This window comes from Lycorma delicatula, chromosome 2 (assembly GCF_047948215.1).
Source record: "Lycorma delicatula isolate Av1 chromosome 2, ASM4794821v1, whole genome shotgun sequence".
NCBI classification, from domain to species: Eukaryota; Metazoa; Arthropoda; class Insecta; order Hemiptera; family Fulgoridae; genus Lycorma; species Lycorma delicatula.
Window position 1 is genome coordinate 178,349,607 of NC_134456.1, and position 21,094 is coordinate 178,370,700.

The window sequence follows — 21,094 nt, forward strand, 5'->3', positions numbered from 1 at the left end:
AAAAATCAATATAAGAAGAAACTGTTAATTTTGAGCAATCTAAATGAAATATACTCAAATTTTAAATGGGAGTATCCTGAAGTCAAAGTAGGTTTTCAAAATTCTGTATGCTTCGCCCCAAATTGTGTGTGGTGCCAGCGGAAACCACTCTGTCTGCATCTGCACCATTCACCAGAATGCCATACTGCTCATTCATTCAGCACAACTTGAAGAAGAATATAAAGAGCTCATAAAACTGCTGCTATGTGAAAACCCTAATCATGAATGTTTGCTCAGACACTGTGACAACTGCCCCCTCTACATAATTTAACATACTTTCTACAAAGTTTGATGACTATGATGAAGAGGACAAAATAGAATACAAACAATGGATTTCAACAGACAGAACACAAATGATCACATGTACTGCAAAAGTTGATGAATTTGTTAATGAACTCACTACCAAACTAGTTCTACATTCATACATTGCAAAGTGCCAATCAAATTTTTTTAAAAGCCTCAAAGATTCCACTGCTTAAAATGCTGCTGTTATTTCAATGGATTTTGATGAGAATTACTCTCTCTTTTACTATTCAGGATGAGGATTAGAGGTACCACTGGACTTTGGACTCTTCTATAGTACATCCTGTTATTATAAACTTAAGTTGTGTTGGTGAAAACATAGTTTCATTACACTGCATCATATCAGATGACTTGATAAATGAGAATGCAAGAATGCAATCAGAATGCAAGAAAAGCTACCAGAATTTCTCAAAGAAAACTTTCCCAACATTACAGAAATTCGCTATTATAGTGCCGGTTGTGCAGCACAATACAAGAACAAATTTAATTTAATGAACCTTTGCCTCCATAAAAATGATTTCATGTTAAAAGCTCAGTGCTCATTCTTTGCTACAAACCACAGTAAAACAAAATGTGATGGGATTGGAGGTACTGTAAAAAAATTGGCACGAAAAGAAAGTCTCCAAAGGCCTCTTCAGAATCAAATATTAACTACAGATGACTTCTTTCAGTTTTGTAAATTAAACATCACAAAAGTCAACTTCCATTTCATAACCAAAGATTCTGTAAATCTTATCTGTTCTAACTTTAAGAATGCTTTGAAGAGCACTTCTGGTAACAAGGGTTTCCATAACTTTGGGCCAAAAGATTGTTCTGGGATTTGGAAGCAAGAAGGATCAGCAGTGATGAGAAGCCCAGACTCATTTACAACTTAAGAAAAGAAGTGACATTAAATGTGAAAGAATACTTGTATCCCTCTCATTACATTGGTTGCACGTATGACCATCTCTGGTACTTTGTTATAATAACTGAAGTGAGTAAAGAAGGTGATATTACAGTTGTTTTTACACACTGCAGGACTATCAGCATCACTTTACTGGGCAATACAAGATGATACCTAACCTGCCCAGTGTCTATTCCTCACATCCTTGCAGTTGCTGAGTCTCCACACACCTCAACTGGAAGAACATACCAATTCTCAACACAGTGTATGAATTCTATTCAAAAGGTAATATTAAAAATTTTTCAAGTGCTTTAGACTGAAAATGGACCCACATAAAGTGAAATACTACTTGAAATAAATATGGTAAGTTTTCAGACTTAAATTCATAACTGCAGGGACAACACATTTTTCTATATAAATACGTCAATAGGATTTTCAACTTTAAACTTGTACATGTCTCTTCGACACAAATCAACAACCAAGGGGAGCCCTACAATGCTTTGTTCAAAGATTAAAAATGTTTACATCTAGTTTAAAAAACTACATGAAGGAATGAAAAACCCAAAAATTTTATTTATTTATATTATAGCCCAGTGTTTCCCAAATTTCTGTCGTGATGCCCTTTTTCAATTAAAACTTTTCCATGACACCTTATTCTAAGTAAAAGTAAGGTTACTCATAAGTAAGAGATAAAAATAAATAAAACTTGTGTATCTTCATTATTTTTTTACTTTATTAACATTAAATTAATTATTATAAATGTCTTGGTTCAATTAATTATGAAGCTTTTACAATATTTCATGACACCCCTGTGATGTGGCTACGGCTCCCTGGGTACTGTGGCACACAGTTTGGGAATCACTGTTATAGCCCATTTCGTAAGGATTATTTAGGAAAAAATGTTGTATTATCCCTTTTCCTTCTTGAGATATTGAGTTTAATGCTAAACCATGTTTTTGTTTTTAAAAATCTTAAGAGATGCAAAAATAAGATTTTTCTCTGCCAAAATCATTACACTTAGAAGAATGTTATATTTTTCTCCAGAATCCCCACAGTTTAGCGAGCAAAGTTTGAAAATTTCAACACGATTGGATGAAAAATAAACAAATGACAAATTATTTTATATTTACAGACACTTTTCGTCTTGCGACATCCAACCAGCAAAATGTGAAAAACCTCAAAACTTTGAATGAAACATGATAACAAAGTGAGATAGAGAGTTGAAATTTAGTGTGGTTACTTACCTTTATAGGTAGAACAAACAAGCTAAGTTTAATCAAAATATGAGATTGTGGATGAGAAAATTGTTTTTTTGTGGTTGAAAACATGGAATTGGCTTTATAAATTCTAGCATCCTTAATAAAAACCTACATATTCTGACCTGAAAATGGATAAGCAGGAATCAATACTAAGGAAGTGAGGGTAAGTTGTATGAAACGATGATCTACCTTTGGAAAAACCATAATACTAAACAAACTAATCCCACCTAGAAAAAATCAAAGTGCTCTCTAAGTAGCAGATGTCTATCATGTTTACCTCTAAACTCATGGGAAATTCAGAATTTTTATCTAAATGGAGTAGCTACTGTTGACAACAATTTTTCATTGATCAGTTTCCATTTACTATAACAAAAGTTGTTTTCGTCAAGAAATTAAACAGAAACTCAAGAGCAGAATTCTTAGGTACAACCTTATCTACCCCTGGAATTATGTGATAGATGAAAGTTAAACTATAAACCATTCAGCCAATCCTGCTACCACTCGTGATACATTACATTAACTAAAAATATAATATCAAGTTGATTCAGGATTACTTATATAATTATTAAAATAAAAAATTAAAATTTAAATACATGTTCACAAGGTATGAAATACCATTAAAGAAAACCTACAAATTCTGAGTTTAAGATTAAAAACAATTTTCAATACTTTAAGTTAATATATTATTAATAACATACATTTATTTACTGTTTGATATTTCTGATTAAATGATAAAAATTTGCAAGACAAAATCAAATAAAACCAAGAAAATTAAGTAACTTACAATACTGAGTTCAGATAAATTTGATTTGCTGCTAGCAACTGATGGCACCCTATTATCTTCAATATCACCTTCTTCACTTTCAACAGAACCACCATGGCGTGTTGACGACTCCTTTAAGAAATGATCTAAATATGACATCTGTGATGATGGCCTTTCCAAAACTGTAAAAAATAAAGCAAATATAATAATATTAAGTACGTTAACATTAAGAAAAATGTTTTTAACAAAATCATTCTTAATCAGTTGTAAATATGTAGATAACAAACAAATGCATAAATCAACAGCACTGACCACGAAAGAGCCAGCATAATAGAATAATCTACATAAATTAAAAGATTAAAAAATAAAATGAATAAAAACCCATTTAATGCACAATATGATTAAATAATACAATTTTTCTTCAATAATTATAAAAAAAATAATTCACATATCATGAAGTGAATTAATATTTTAATTATTTCAACTAATTCTAAGGAAATAAATAGTAATAATAACATGGATATATCAAAGAAACATAAAATTTTGATGTGTACTAGTTGATACTAAGTAAACAAAATTACATTAAATATTTTCTAACACATTCTGATAGATACATAATTTTCTGAAAATCCAAATAATTGATCAACATATTGACCACCGCGCTAATTAAATTAAAAAAAAAAAAACAATTTAGCCAACAAAACACAGTAACAGAAACCTAATAAAACTAATACCAACAGTCACCTTTTGTGGGATCTTGCATCATCAGTCTGTAAACAATTCTATAATTACACCAACAAATAACAAAAAATAAAAACTAAAAATTTAGAAAACATAAACATTAACCACAAAATTTGTAATAACAAACTACTCCACCACCACAGTCTGGCACTGGAATCAGATTCCAGTAATGGCAGTGGAGTTGTATGTTATTACAGATTTTGTGGTTAGTGTTTGTTTCAAAATTTTTAAGTTTTTATAATTCTTTTTTTTTATTTGTTGACGTAATTATAGAATTGTGTGATGTGGGACCCACTGATGATATGGGAACCCACGAGAGATGTTTTTTGAACATTTTTAGATGTTGAACGTTTGAACATTTTAAGATGTTTTTTGAACACACACATACAGAAATTCTGTTAACAAATAATCATTAATAAACAAAAATCAGTAGAAGGTACTTTTAAAAAATTGTAACAATTTTCAAAATCTAATACCATAATACATCTTTTTCATATTTAACAAATAAACGATAAAACTAATCATATTTAACAAAAGAGAATTTTTGAAGATTTTCCATTCAAAACAAACTATTTATGCAAGAGAATTAATAATCTTTTAATTAATCATTAAAAAAATACAATATTTCTTTCAAAATTACCATTTTGTTAAAAAAAAGGATAAACAAGAAAGATCACATTCTGGTTTTACTTTTTATCATTTAAAACACTACCACATATTATTTTCCTTTCAAAAATTGATGTAAACGGGTCTTAACATTTTTAAAAACTATTAAAATATTAATCAAAATTAATCATTTGTTACAGAAAAGTTCTTTTCTGTTAATTATTTTTTTTATTCAGAATCAACAACTTTGGATTAGGTACATACAATTGATAATTACAGAGGAATCATTTTCCTGATAATATACATATATATTTTTTTTAAATTCTAAAAATCTGTCTCGCCAATGGCCAAATACCACAGACCCAGATATACATTTTTGAGATTGCTTTATCATAATCAGTATTTTGAAACATCAAAATTTCCCTCATTTAATCTTTAAGTATGACAATAATATAAGGTACTCAAATATTAGAAAACAAAACCAAAATGTGACCTAGTTAACACTTTTTTTTTTTATAGCAAAATGGTATACTTTTTAAAGAAGTATTACATTTATTTAGATTACTTCTACACCATTGCAAAAAGTGCACTAAACCTCTTCACTAAGAGGAAGAAGTTTGTTTAACTAATAAAATAATTATAAAGAAAAATAATTTTTTTCTTTATCCAGATTAAATTTCCAAAAAATGAAAACCTATATTTATTAATTCCACAATATTTTTTGTACAACGAAACTTGTAAAAATGTACATTATATACCATAATACCTATGGGCAAATTAATTTTGTGTAGATTTACTGCAATGGATAAAAAATGTTTCTCAAGTTGAGATTATATTTCTCATAAAGTCACAAGGAAAAAAATCAAAGTTTTAAAAATAAAATTGTTCTATACTTTATGAAATGCACGGTCTCACTTGCTAGGATTTAGGTTAAATCAAGCATTATTTTAAATCACAGAAAAATTTTTATAGTTAATTAAGAAGATCCACCACCTAAATTTATCAAAAATGATTAACAAATAATCAAAAATGTGGTCACTCTGAGTTGTGGTGAGAATGTTGACAAGCAAAATATCTAGGATTGATGGAAATGTGTTAATTTCAACTTTGAAAATTTTAACTGATGAGCAAGTGATTAATAAAGCTAGAGGTATGGAATAAAAAAGAAATTACAAGTAACGACAACGAATGTTTACTACAATATTTTGAAGAGGGCAGGATAACAGCCAATGGTACAACAGACTGGTTTCATGTAAGCTACGGAAAAAAGAAAAGGTATTTTATATTTATGGTGTAGTTAGTAGTGGATATTTTTTTTGTATGCATATGTTGTTTTAAAAACCAGGTATTTACAACTTTTTTCAAATTTGTTTAAAAGTTTGAGACAGAAAGTTACGAAGTAATTTAACAAAGAATAAAATATGTTTTACTTAAAATATCAACAACTTATAATAAAAAACATATACAATCTTATAACATTTTTTATTATTATTATCAAATACACCTCATCCTATCGTATAATCACATAAAACTAAAATAACAATTTAATATGTTTTGTAATTAGATATTTTTAATTTATTCATCATCCTATTTTATTAAAAAAAAATTATTTTTATTATTACACCGTTACTTATTTAAATAGCAATTTAAACATGATTTTGTACAAATTTACCTTATTTTTAACTGTGACATGATATTTATTTATGGGTTTATTTTACAAAGAAGAAAATTTTTGGGTTTTACACAAGCCTACTTAAAATCTATCAAACTTAATAGTTTTATTTCTAACATGAAAATTACATACAAGGTGTCCAAAAGTCCTGCACTGTAGGGATTTTAATAATTTTGTTCTGTTTTCTAGTTTTCTTTCAGTTGTAATACTGAAAGATGTTGACCACCAAAGAGCGGGTAGAAATTATCCTCCTTTGTGGAAGAGAAGGATTCTCTCATAGACAAGTTGCAGATGAATTTAACGTGGGGTATCTTCAACAAGAGCCAGTGTCGCACAAAATGGTTGGCAGACTGCTAGCAAAGTTCAAGGCTACAGGTAGTGTTGCTGATGCTAAAAGATCTGGATGTCCAAGCATTTCAGAAGAGGGAGTGGAAGGGGTTTTGGCAAAGGTATCTGACAAGTTCAAAAAATTAATTTGACAAACAAACTTGCAGATAGCAGGTGCTTCTCAGTCAACAGTATGGAGGACCTTGTAGAAAAACAAGTATCATCCATACAAGTTACAAGAGTTACATCACATGTCAGTAGATCCTGATTGCCATATGGAAATGGCAAGGAGCTGATCGCATCAGCTTTGCTATGGTTTGTGGAAAGACCGATCATTGGCTCCTACTTCTTTGATGGAACAGTTAAGGCAATGTTAAGAAATTAATTACTGCACGATTTAGATTTGCCGGGTTCTGGAAAACCAGAATGGTGCACCCCCGCACTATGGTACACTAGTTCAAGATTGGCTAGATGAACACTTCCTCCAATGGGTTGGTTAGAGGGGACACCACTCGTCCCCTACAACCGATCCACTAATGGGCTCCATGATACCTGGATTTAAACCCAATGGATAGTGTCATGTGGGGTTATTTAAAATCCTAAATTTACATAGTCCAGATCAGAGACAAAAATCATCTGCAAGAGCAGATCACAACTGTGTGCCAGTCTGTAACACCTGACTTGGTGGTCAACATCCTGCAGAACACGGGAGAACATTTTCAATTGTGTTTCGACTTACATGAAAACCATATTGAACAGATATTGAAAATATATTGTATATATCCCTATGATTCAGGACTTTTGAGACACCTTGTAAATTAATAATAATTATTACAGGAAAACCAAAGAGTAAATTATGAGCACAATGCTGATTTACAATAACCTTTCATAAATCAAGATTTAGACGGTCAATTTCCTTTAAAGCAGATATTTTTAATACAAAATATTTAAAACCTCCCTCATAGTTGGAAGTGTTTAAATAGGTGACAGAACAGTTAAGATGCACAGCAACCAATTAATAAACTGAAGTTCCTAAATCTGATTCTTCACTTAAGCTTAAGATATTTTCTTTACTCCATTTCAAAGTAAAATAATATATATATATATATATATATATATATATCCAAGAAAGAACCTTGCAAGAACTTATTTTTTTATTTTACTATAACATATTTATTTTAGGTGCAAACTACCCAGTATTAATTATACAGTAGAAACAGAATATCTTAATACAAAATTTGACAGCATTCAAATCAAAATAAATAAAATATATAAATATACCAATAAAAATTGTATTAATAATACCATTACAAATAATTAAAAATTTATCTTTAATATAAAAACACACGAAAGGGAAAACTAGTAATAAAATTTTAAATTATAAAAATAGGTTTCCAATCTATTTAAGTTATTCACCATATAATCACCAATAAAACCTTCAGTATTAAATACCTTTTCACCAATGATTAATTATAAACATTATATATCTTTGTCACTGGTACAGCAGCTGCATACAATTAACAAAAACAGAAAAAAAAAAATATATATATATATATATATATATATATATATATATATACATATACAATATTATTTTGCATAAGTTTAAGGACACTCTAGAAAGACTGTTTTATGTAATTTTGGCCTTTAACTTGTGAACTATTCAAATATCATATAACTATGGAAAAGAGCTTTTAAAAGTACACCTGTTGGTGATTACAGCAACCTTCTAACATATATGCTTCAAATTTTACAGGATAATTTATATTTTATAAATTAAATTATGTCAAAATTACCGTTTTTTTTAAAGAAATTATTTTTTGAAAAATATTTAACTTCAGCTGTCAAGTACGATATCATTTTAAAGCTATTTTTTAGTTTTTTACGAAATAATTAGAAAAAATTAAAAAAATGATTTTTTGAATTAGAGGAGCTTAGATGATTTTTAATTTCTATCAATTTTGGTCTAAAAATTGTTCAAGTAACACATTTTTTTTAAAAAACGCGACAATCATTTTAAAAGTGTCAGGCATACCAACTGTTTATTTAAAATGTTAAGTTTGGACTATGTCTGATACAGCAATATAATTAGTACAACATTATGGTGTTAACATTAGTACTGCCACACTTTCTAGAAGTTTAAAAGAAGCTGGAATGTATCCCAAAGCCTCTTTTAAACAAAATTCATAAATCTAAGCAATGTCAGTTTTATAAAGAAAGGAATAACTGGTTAAAAGAAGCTTGACAAAGTATTGTATTTTCTGATAAAAGCTGATTCTAGCTGTATTTGAACCGAAAAATTAGGGTCAGGTGAACAGAAAATGAAAAGTTTCTACCAGCCTGCATCATTCCTGCTGCAACAAGGTGGATATGCCATTTTGGTATGGGGTTGCATAATGTCAGGTCTAGAAATCTTAGAAACATTGATGGGACAATGAACAGCATAGAATACATTAAAACAATGGAAGAATTCTTGCTTCCTAGTGTTCATAACCTGTGGAGAGAATTTCATCTTCTAACAGAACAATCCACCCTGTCATAAATCATGAGCTACCAACGCATGATGTAATGCTAATGATGTGGAAGTTTTGGACTGGCCAGTTTGCAGTCCTGCATTAAATCCAATTTAAAATTTATGGAATCAGATGGCACTGTAGCTGGCTAAAACAAAACCAAAAAAATAAGGCCGAATTATGACTTCAAATTGCAAGTCTGAGGAAACAGGTGATGAAAGAAAAATGTTTGAGATTGATTGACTCAATGCCGCCTGTTAGAATAGCAAGCAGTTTGTCTAAAATCATATGAAGATAATATTAAATGTTTCTCAAATGATGTTGCGTTGTCTCTGTAATTTTTTACTTATGAAATAAAAGAAATAGTGGTTTAGAAATACTGGTTTTTTGATTTTTTTTAACGTGTCCTTAAATTTATTTAAAATATTGATATGTAAAATACACTGAATTATAAAATTCCTTTAAAAAAAATATAAAAGCAATTGTCTAATTTTATAAAAAAGAACATTCTTTATGTATGTGTGTGTGTACATGCATACGCACACATACACACACACACAAGATAAGAAAGTGCAATCATAAAAAATTATTATGATAAAACCATAAATTTATCCTATAAATAAATAAAAGGAAGATAAAAATCAAAATTAAACATTAATATTTACTGAAATGATGAGGTGAATTTTTGAACAATGAATAATTGACTATGTATTTTATTCATAAACATGTACATATAAAGTGCAAATTACACTAAATGCAACAAATATATAATGCATTCAGTTCATTAAGTAGTAGTCAGTGCTTACATCACATTAAACTAAGTGAATGTAAAAGTCAGTCTGAAAGTAAAAATGTTTAAAGATAATCACAAGATCTACAGATAATTATTCATCAGAGAAGCAAGTTAAGGCTGATCAAAAAAATTTGGACACAAATGTAAGTAATATAGAATATTGTTTATTAAATGATTTAAAAATATGTAACATTGTTACATGCAACATTGCTTTAATAAAATAAATTAAGGTCATTGAACTCGTATAAACAAAACTAAACTCTAATAATATATTACTCTCATTTAAATAACAGAAAAAATGATTAACAGTAAATTGTTTGATGTTAATTTCTGTACGTTTCAGTTCTGTGCAAGTATTTTGACTTTGACTAACATAAAATTTTCCACATTTTCAAGATTTCAAATTCATAAAGGATTGATTGCAAAAACAATGTATAAAAAAATAAATGAAAATTAAGAAAATAAATAAGTGGTCTTGAATGATAAGTGTAGATGCTGAACTACAAACCCATTGTAAGATTAATTTGAGATTAACAGTAAGGAAAACATAAAAGATCATAAAAACATAGCTTTGGTATCATATTTGTCACTTCCATTTCAACTATGTAGTTCTGGAACTACATCTGAAATAAACATATCAATGAAAATAAAAGTTTTTCTCATTTTTTCCAATTCTTTTATAAATAAGAGAAAAAGAAACAAAATAATTCTACAATGAATCATAAAACAAATCAATAATATTGCAATAAGGAGAAAATCAAATAAATGAGTATTAAAAAAAAATCAGCACATCTACAAAAAGCAAGCAAACTTTTCGCAAAATGATAGAGAATGATTTAAAAAAGAAAAAAATGTGTTTTGTAAACACATTAGTCACAGGATATCTATCTCTAAATAAAAATTAAAAACACTACAGAAAGAAAAATCTAAACATTCACCACGAATAATAAATATATAAACTACAATTCTACATAAAAAAATAAGAGCTACAGCTATAACTATAACAAAAAATCATCTCAATCAACATTAATGATAATTTCTATATAAATCTATTATATAACTCATTATTTAAAATCAATTATACACAATTAGATTACAAATAATCATCTGATAACTAAATGAAACAAAATCCAAATTATTAATTACAAAACTATCCAAAATTGAATTTGCCTGAAGTTTTATTAACTCAACTGTTTGCACTTCTTCTAAATAAAAATTTGCAATAAAATTAAACTGATAGTTTAATTTTTTCCAATTATTGTGAAAGAAATATTGAAATGGTGTGATAAATTATTTTCACAAAGCATGCAACTTCTAGAAATTAAAAAAATGGAATTGAAGTGAACAAACTGAAACACTGTGACTCAAACCATAACTTTAGCAATGGCTAAGAAAGATATGAGTAAGAATACTAAATAGTGTAATCAAAGACAGCCTTAGTTTCCTTTACTATTTAAAATGTGATGAGCCACTTACGAATACATTTATTTTTTGTTAAACTGCATTTTATTTCCTTAAACAAATCATACATTCTTTTTAATTAGAATAAAATAAAAAAATGCTTAATTATAAATTATTTTCACATATTTTTATATATATAATCATTTAATATTTCAAATAAAAAGGTATTTATTAATATCATTCTTACAGTGCAAATAAGTTTATTATGATGGAGATTAGCAAGATTTGCATAGTTTATATATTTAATAAAATTTCATAAATAAAATAAGGATTAAAAACAAAATTATTAACTGTGTAGGCTGTACCTGTTTTTATATGGTTATCTTACAGCATCTTAAAACTAAAGATATATATATATATATCTGCATGCAGCTCAAATCTATTCTGCACCATATAAATACCATTGCATGATTGGAAAGATTACTCATACAAGCAAAGAAATCACAATAGAGCTGGAAACAACACTCTGTTCTTGACAGAATTACACTGACTGGAAAGATATAAACAGTGCATTTAACGTTTTATTGTTATTTAATTTTCAGTTGAGTTTTCATAACAATTAATTCATACAGTCAGCTGCTTCTCATCATGTTTGGTGTCTGCTAAAAGAACATCATCAACAAATGTCAATGTTGTTATTTTTTTCTGCATGGATTCTTTCTATGGTCTTAAACTGTTCCTTTAAATCTATTATAGATTCCTCAGTAAGCAAATTAAAACTGAATTATCTAATTTCCCTCTGGGTAACAAATATCTTACATCTAGAAAGGATTGCTTAATCCTTATGTAAGACTTGCATAAGATTTCAATTGTGTAAATTGTGTAAGTAAGTTGGTGCTACACCACCTTAAAATGAATTCATTTTCCACATTTTTTAAAGCAAAGTTGTTTTATTTGTTATCTCATACAAATACAAATCAAGGTAAAAAGCTAACACAGGTAAGGGGACAAGCTGAAACAATAAGTTTGTTTTATAAGAAATGAAGATAAACATGAAAGTAAACATCATCAACACAGCAGACATCACATAAAAATTATATAAATGATGTTAACTACAAAAATTATATTATTCATCTAGCTTTACAATTTATCAATTTTGAAATGCTGAAATAAAATTCAATTTTTTCTTCAAACTTTATTCATGGGAACCAAATTGCTCTCTATCTCTTACAAATAAACTAGAGATTCAAAATATTTACTACATGAAAAATGACTACAGTGTCAGTTCAAGAGATATAGCTCATTAATAATGAAGTTTTTTTTGGATAAATTAGAATCTAAAATCATTTTCAAATTTCAATGAATTAATTTTATTTTTATTCCCTTTCTTAATTGTCAATTCCTTATCACGTCCTGCCTGATTATTATTTAGATTTATTTCTCTATACTTCAACGCTACTTCACTAAAAATATTGAGACAGCTAATAACAATTTGGATGTAGTAAAATGAATGCTGTTTAACAGTAGAAATTTTAAGAAAATTCAGTATTATGTTTTAGCACTGGATCAAATACAAATTAATTTTTTACCACCAGTATTATGATGATTTTTGAACACAATCCACAAATTTATTCAGGTTTTAAAACTATAAATGAGTTCATGAAAACACCACTTATTAGTGCTGCCAAAAAATAAAAAGCTAAGTATATCAACAACATGAACCACACATTATTAAAAATTATTCAATACCAAAACAACCCAGGGTTCCACTTGTTATTAATAATTCACATAATAAATAACTTGTAAAAGTTAGTAAACAAAATGCTATGCACAAAATACATATAAAAAAGTATTACAAACTGAATTATTACATTACAAATATAACCTTTTTTTTAAATTATAACTTTATAGCAATTAATATACATAATCAGGCAATAGAAAAATAAATAACAGCAAATAAACAATTTTCTATTTTAAAGCATTTAAATTGATTTTTAATTTTCTTTAAAACCAATAAATGAAATTCAAAGTAAATAATTTTTTTAAATACTTTAACAAAAATTACTATAAAAAAATTTGTTAACAAAAAGCAACTGTTAGAAATTTATTGTAATTTTGTCATTTTTATATGGCAATAATAATAATATAGTAATATAACAACAACATTGTTATAAAAACGACAGCACATTTTAAAACGGCAAAAAACTTCAATCGCACACGTGAAAACAAGACGTACGTGTAGAGAATTACTTTACCCGAAGTAGAATAGCATTGGTAGTAGTAGCAGGTGAAGTTGTCAAGTCCGAGTCAGAAATACATTCTAATTAGCAGAAGAAGTAAACCCCACAGACAACTTGTCACTCCAATAAACAACGGCATCTTGTCTAAAGAGAGATTATTCATTGAATATACATATTAAATACATTTATATAACCACAATTTTTTTTGTAAATTGCACAAAAAAATGCTGGAATAATTCCTTTTACTTTCTGACTTGTACTATAGGCTTCTCTCAACTTACTTGATTTTGTGTAAATTCAGATTATTTTCTCTTAGTATTTCTTTTACTTATAAAATATCAAGATGTCAGCAATCATAATTTAACTATATTACAGTAGAACCTTTATTGATCACATATCACATTCTCTATTAATCAAGTGACAGGATATAATCTAAAGCTATTTAAAATTGATCCAAAGTCATAGGATAACTGAAGCAGAACGTGGCAGGCTAAGTGAGCGTACATACTCGTATACTAAGCTGATGAAAACTTTTGAATATTGGGAGTTAAATATTGATGTTTCTTCTACTGATTAACTAAAACTAAAGAACTAGCATGATGAATAATAGTGTACCATAAACTATCCTTTTACAGAACAGAATTTTAAGACCTTATAGATTTTTTAAGCCACAGCAAACAATAGACAAATGAAATCTACCCTAAAAAAGTCAAGTAATGTATTTCCTTTTAATAATGTCTTTTTATGTGATTTATTAGGTTTTTTAACTTATAATTAATAATCAAGATTGAAGATAATCATCTAAGACTTGTTTTGTACCTCTCATAACCTTGTTGATTTACTTACACACAAACACACATGTGCACAGCTTATTGAAATTGTAATACAAAAGTTTAAAGTACAGAAATTTATTGAAATTGTTTTTGAAGTATATATTAATAACAGAATCTAATTTTAATTAAAAGATAAAAAAAAAATTACAAAACAGGAAACTGGGGCCAACAATTCAGTCACTACGCTACACCATCGCTCATACTTTTTTTTTAATAAGGAATTCAATGAATTCTGAGAATTCATTTGAATTCAGAAAATTCAATGTGCTGCTATAGCTATAAAAGATTATGCTTTTATATGTATAAATACATGGGTGTAATAAAATCTTAAAAAATGAGAATTATAAAAACCTCAATTTTTCTTATTTGAAAAAAAAAATTAATTAAATTCATTACGATGAATGTATTTCATAATACTATACCAACTTGAAATTAAATAACTGCTAAAAATAACAAAATAATTGGGATTTAAGTTTAATATTGGGATATAAGTTTCATAAAAAATTAAAAATGTATACAATTATAATTTCTTAAAACTGAATTGGTCAGGATAATCTGGATGAATTGGATCCAGAGAAATACTTGTTATATATAATATACTGTTACTAATTACAATTTAATTGTTAAAAAATTATCAAATTATTATTTATAAAGGTTAAACATTGTAATTAACTTAGTGCTTTCATAGATACGCATATAAACATCAGCAAACATATAGTAGCATTAAAATATTAAAACTAAATATTACAAATTCCAAATGTTGGAAAGTACATAAGGAGAGAGTATTTAACTTTCTGTAATTAGTTTTATAATTTCTGTTATTAGTATTCATCTTTCTATGTTAAGTAATAATTAATTTTTTTACAATTTTATTAAATACATAATAGTGTTAAATAAGAAATGAAAATATATATAATCAACACTGATACAGATTTTTTCAAAACTCATAATAACAGAAAAAAGTTAATAAATATTTAAGAATATTTTTATTGGTTAAGAATATTAACGTTGTTTCTTTTAAAACATCTTTTTTTTATTTTCTTCCCTTTGTTGTGAGCACTTTTACAATGCATAATTATTTTATCAGATATAAATCAATACATAATAATTTATTAAATATTTTAAAATCACAGTGAAAACTAAGATTCACATAATAAATAAATTTTTGTAATAAATATTTTATTTATTTGCTGTGCAATGTGAGATAGGAATAGACACCAATAAAGGAAGAGAAAACAAGACAGCAATATTCTGAGGTATTTATAACTTATTCAACTGCTAGGATACTATCATTTACAAAATATTTTAATATATAACACGTATAGATTTGTAATGTTTAGGATCAGACTTTTTAACTTTTCTCCAAAATAACAATTTTAACAGAAGTCATATCGAGCCTCCCACAAGGTGCGCCTGGATATATCCACAACAATAAAAGAAATTTTTCCAGTAAACTGAATCTAAACAAATTTAACAACGTCATCATTTATCCTCAAGTCATACCTCACTAGATATCTCTCAAGTCCTACCACGGTGACCCCTTGCCAGTCAAGAATGAAAGGTCTTTCATGGAATACTCCACTGGCTGAACCGAACAACACAGTTCAGAGAAGGCAGCACTCAGATATGGTGGGCTACCACTTAGAAGATAACATGCGATTAGAAGCATTGTAATACACTAACACCACACACATTAACAAAGACAAAACAAAATCCAAAATCAAACCAAAGCAAATCACCTACATTTCCACACTCAATGTAGATTCACTCATGCAGATTGGTAAATTAAAAATAATAACTGACCTAATTGACAAACACAAAATAAGAAACACTGACCAGGACGTCATGGAATCTCAAGGATAGAGGCTGCACAAAGGTACACCTGGGAAAAGAGTGATGAAAAGTGTCCAACAGTTTGGAATAGGCTTTTTGATCAGCCTCAAAATAATAATCTCTGTACAAGAATTCAAGTCAAAATTCCCAAGAATCTCAACACTGACTCCAAAATCAACTAATAAAATCTACACCATAATAAATGCCCACTAATAAGTTCAAGAACCTCTCGACCAAACCATAAATAACATCCCCAAAAATAACATTAAACAACTAATCAGAGACTTCAAAGCTCAACTAGGCAGAGAAAAAAGATACCACATCATTGTAAAATGGCCCGCCCAATACAAAATATGAAAATGGGCAGAGACTCATAGATCTCTGCAGAAACCACAACCTAATCTCAAAATCCACATATTTCTAGAGGAAACCTGAAAACTCAAAACCTGGAAACACCCAGACTACAGCAAAGAATGGCAACTAGATCATATCTTCATGGACAAACAACACCATGAACAGATCTACAAAGTCCTCCAAGAAGTAGACACACACAGGTTCACATCACTACGTAGTCAAAATTAAAGTTAAATGCACTCCCCAAAGGAAGCAACAAAACCAAACCCCTAAAACTAAAAGAAAAATAGACCCTATCCAACTAATCAAGAATGAATTACCACAAAGTAACTGAAAAAATAATTACAGATAAACTCAAGGATCTAGTCAACAACCTTAAACCAACTGCAGAAGCACTGGCCCCAATACAACCCCATAAAAAGCATCAACAGTGGAACAGCAAATATGATGAAACAATGGAGAAGAGACATCAAGCATGACTATTAAACAAATCACAAAAATCAGAAACATCCTTCCAAAATATAGTAAAACAAAGAAAAGAAACCAACCAAACCCTAAGGAAAATAAAAATCAACACCAAGACACACTGAAATCAATAGAAGAAGAATTCAACAAAACACAATTAAGAGACAACAAAACTTTAAGAAAGCATAAACTGCATCCACAGAGAATCCCTACTAAAAATTATAAGACATCTCGGACTTAATCCCAAATTAATAAACATGATAAAACTGTCCCTCACAAACACTATGTCAAAAGTGAAATTCAGGGGTGAACTCTTGGAACCACTTGAGATCAAAACAAAAATGAGGGCTCTCATCACTACTATTCATTCAACTGCACTCATGAAATGGTAATTAGGGGGTGGCTCAAAAAAGTTCCCCAAAAAAAAAATAGAACGAAAACTCAAAACAAACTGCCTTTGTTTCGCCGACTTGGCACTGCTAACAAACTACATCAACGAGGCTACAACAAAGATATTAGAACTTCAAAACAGTGCAAATAAAACTGGCCTTAAAATATCATTTGAAAAGACAAAATGATGCCTCAAAAAACCAACACAATTAAAAGAAGTATTTTTTGTATTATAATGACAAACTATCTAAAACAATTTTCACATAAATAATTTAAACTAAAAAAAACCTACTGTATTATTTTCTTCAAAAATAAATATCTTACAAATCTAGTCAACTTTAATATTAACAATAAATTGTACTGTAACTGTAACTAACCACAAAACAAAAAAGGTACTTCTACATATTCTCAATACACAGAAAGAAACAAATTTTAAATCAAACAAGTATGCTTTTTAACAACATTCTATTAAGAAATTAAAAAAAGGTAAATTTTCAAAAACAGCAACACAAGCTAAAAAAATATTCATACAGATAAAGTTACAGATAAGTAACATACATATCTTCCTAGTATTTCAACTACAAAAAAACAAATGCAATATTGCTATAAAAAATAATATAAATAAATAAATAATAATTACAAATCAAGCATCTGTTTACATTTTTTCATCAGTTTTCCTTCTTTTTTTTTTACAAAATCTCTGTTCTGGCAAATAAAGCAATGTCCACAAAGTAGAACACAAAATTTTATAGTAAATGTTACTGAATGATATTAAAATCTTTCAGTTATTCTAAAATAATACATGGAATATAATTATATATAATATATAATTGTATTCCTTTACATTAGTTTTTAAACATTAAAGATATAATTTGCTTATCTTTTTTTAACATTAATTTTTAGAAATGCAAAATTTAGTTAGGATATTTACGCATATTAAAAACCTATAATCTATAAATTATCAATATAAATATTATTACTTCATTACTCATACTATCTACCAATCCACAGTCTATCTACCACTGTCTATACTATCTACCACCTGAGAAAATTAAAAAATAAATTATCTTAAACAGTTCCACTAAGGACCAAAAACATCACAAGCTAAACAACATTTTTTAACACTGAAGGGTCACAGCAGAGTTGAACTGATTGACTTTTTATGCTGATTTTTCATTTCCTTAACAGCCAGAAATAAGAAAGTGGACATTTCGATTTAACATAATTATTTTTATTTTGAAGAAAGAATTTTGAATGTTTGTGACCAAAGAGATTAGTTATAGAATTAGAATATCAAATAACTTAACTGACATGGTTAGTAAAATTCTTAAGTCAGAGTAATTAAAAACCTACATAACTTCTTTCTAAATAATCCAAATAAAATTTGTTTGCTCATGCTATTTTAATTGGGATTAGAGGCTCAGCTTTATCCAAGGCACTTCAGCATAAATATTTTATAACTAACAAACAGAGAAGTCCCTAAATGGTTCACAGGCAACCTTTCATCATATCACATCAAAGATGGTGACACGTGTGAGCAATCTCAGCATAGACCATGCAGAGCCAATCCCACATCAACAGAAATGAGAATGAGAAATATATTCTTTCTCTTGGAGGAACTCTAGAATGAGACAAACAACCCATCTTTAAGAAAGCTCAAGGTAATGAGTGACCATACCCCACCAATTTCATAGGAGAGATATGTCATTTTTATCCAAATGGGAGCAGGAAATTGCTGATCAATTACTTTGCAATGATCACCTTAAATACAAAGTGAAGAAAAAATAGTATTGTTCCAAAAAGTAAGAACACCTGAGAACAACAGGAGTAAATTTTATCTAACAATCTCACTCCCATTGATTTTTGTGGTATAATCAAGTATCCAACTACATTATAAAAAGTTTAAAAGTGGGTTTAATCTCAAATATCTTTATAAGACTTCCATTTGAAAGCATCATCAAGATAGATACAACTGTCAGAAAGAATGGAATCCAACTGCGGATCAAAGCTAACAGTACACAGTTTTGCAAGTTTGAGCTCAATGCCCATCAGGATATTCAAGAATTAAAAAAAAAAATTAAAACTCCCCTCGGAATAACTATTCATAATTATTTTTAGTAAATTTACCAAGGGAAAACCCTATATTGAAGCGTAGATAATATGTTTATAAGACTATGCAGACATATTGGGCAGAGGGTAAATTTCATCCACTCAAAAACTGACTGTTCCAGCTATAACTAACAGCTTTCAAGGAAAAACATCTAAAAAAAAAAATGTATAAGCTAACACCAAAGTCAAGAAATAGATTTATTTAGATCGAGTAATGCTGGGTAGTTTTTCTTTGGGTGGCGACCACATGGTAACAGTAGTGTACAGTGGCAAACTAATCCTAAGAGTAGGCTGTCAAATCTTATGAACAAAAAAAGTCACTCAAATGTCATAAATCTAGACACATGAATTAAAAATTTATGTTAATACAGAAAGTTACAGAATAAGTTACTTTTAAAAGTAATTTTGTAATAATTGGATTCCAAACAATAATGGATTGTAAACAACACACCAAAAAAAAAAAATTATTGAAACATAAATAATTTTACCTAATAAAAATCCAAACCATTTCATTACAGTAAGCTATATATACAATATAACTTTTAATATTTTATACAGATGTGTCCACTATCATTTTGTTAACCCTCAAACCATTTATTTATTTCATATAGACCATAATTTGAATGAGATAATTAACTTTTATCCATTAAAAAACTTTTTTGTGCATTTATTTAAAAAAATCATACATACAATTCTATTTACAAAAAGAAAATCTATTAAGATATGAAACATATATACTTAATATCATGATAGCTGTGTTATAAGTGGTTATACTACTTCATTAGTAACCCAAAAACATCTAAATACTATTTTCTTTAATAATACAAAAAAGTTAATGTGATACAGATTTAAATAACAAACTGATAGCATTACAGATTACAAGTTTGTAATCTGTAATGCTTACAGATAGCTTACTATAGATTGGGTAGTTACTCAATCTATAGTCATGAATAAACAATTAAAAATGAGGAACAAAATAGACAAGAAGCCAAAAACAAACTGCATTTTACGTTATTTAAAAGGGAAATTAATAAATTTTGAAAATATTCTGTACAAGTTGTAGAAGCTTCCAGGAGAAGGTTTGTACAGAACAAAGCAAACCGTGAGATAACAGCATTTACCTTTATACATAAATATATAATAGAAATTCTAGCATTCTATATGATTTATTCTAGAATAGAAATAAGTAAATATTGATTAATGGAGATGGAGAGTATTTATTTAAGTATTTTTTTAAATTTGTAAATATTTTCTTACATACATCATATTTGATTAGACAAGTATTTCTTACTGCAAGAATCTCTTGTATAATCAAACATGACTGACATGGAATTATGCTGACTTGTTATAAGTGCACTCTTAACGAGTGAAGAAACAGGTAAATTGAATAGCATAACAAACATGACTTTTAAATACTTTATTAAAAAGTATTTAACTATGTAATAAAATCTATAACATTTGTAAACTGTGTGATCCTTCAATCTTTGCAACAAATTCTAAATGTTTATACAGAATAATAAAATTGTTTTTTCAGATGAATAAAAAAAACTAAATAATATAAAAATAAACT

At 28.0% G+C, this 21,094-nt stretch overlaps 1 protein-coding gene and 1 long non-coding RNA gene across 5 annotated transcripts in view; one reads left to right on the forward strand and one right to left on the reverse strand.

The window, feature by feature from the left end:
- The window catches only part of gek (serine/threonine-protein kinase gek), a 215,917-nt gene that overhangs the window by 51,802 nt on the left and 143,021 nt on the right, over window positions 1-21,094 (reverse strand). For all 4 annotated transcript variants that reach the window (XM_075356769.1, XM_075356771.1, XM_075356770.1 and 1 more), the window contains one exon: window positions 3,269-3,429. In XM_075356769.1, coding sequence (XP_075212884.1) covers window positions 3,269-3,429 — 161 coding nt within the window. The remainder of the gene's footprint in view (window positions 1-3,268; window positions 3,430-21,094) is intronic.
- On the forward strand, window positions 9,901-11,398 carry LOC142319459 (uncharacterized). The gene is made up of 2 exons (XR_012755201.1): window positions 9,901-10,042; window positions 10,243-11,398. It is a non-coding gene; the product is annotated as an uncharacterized LOC142319459 (long non-coding RNA).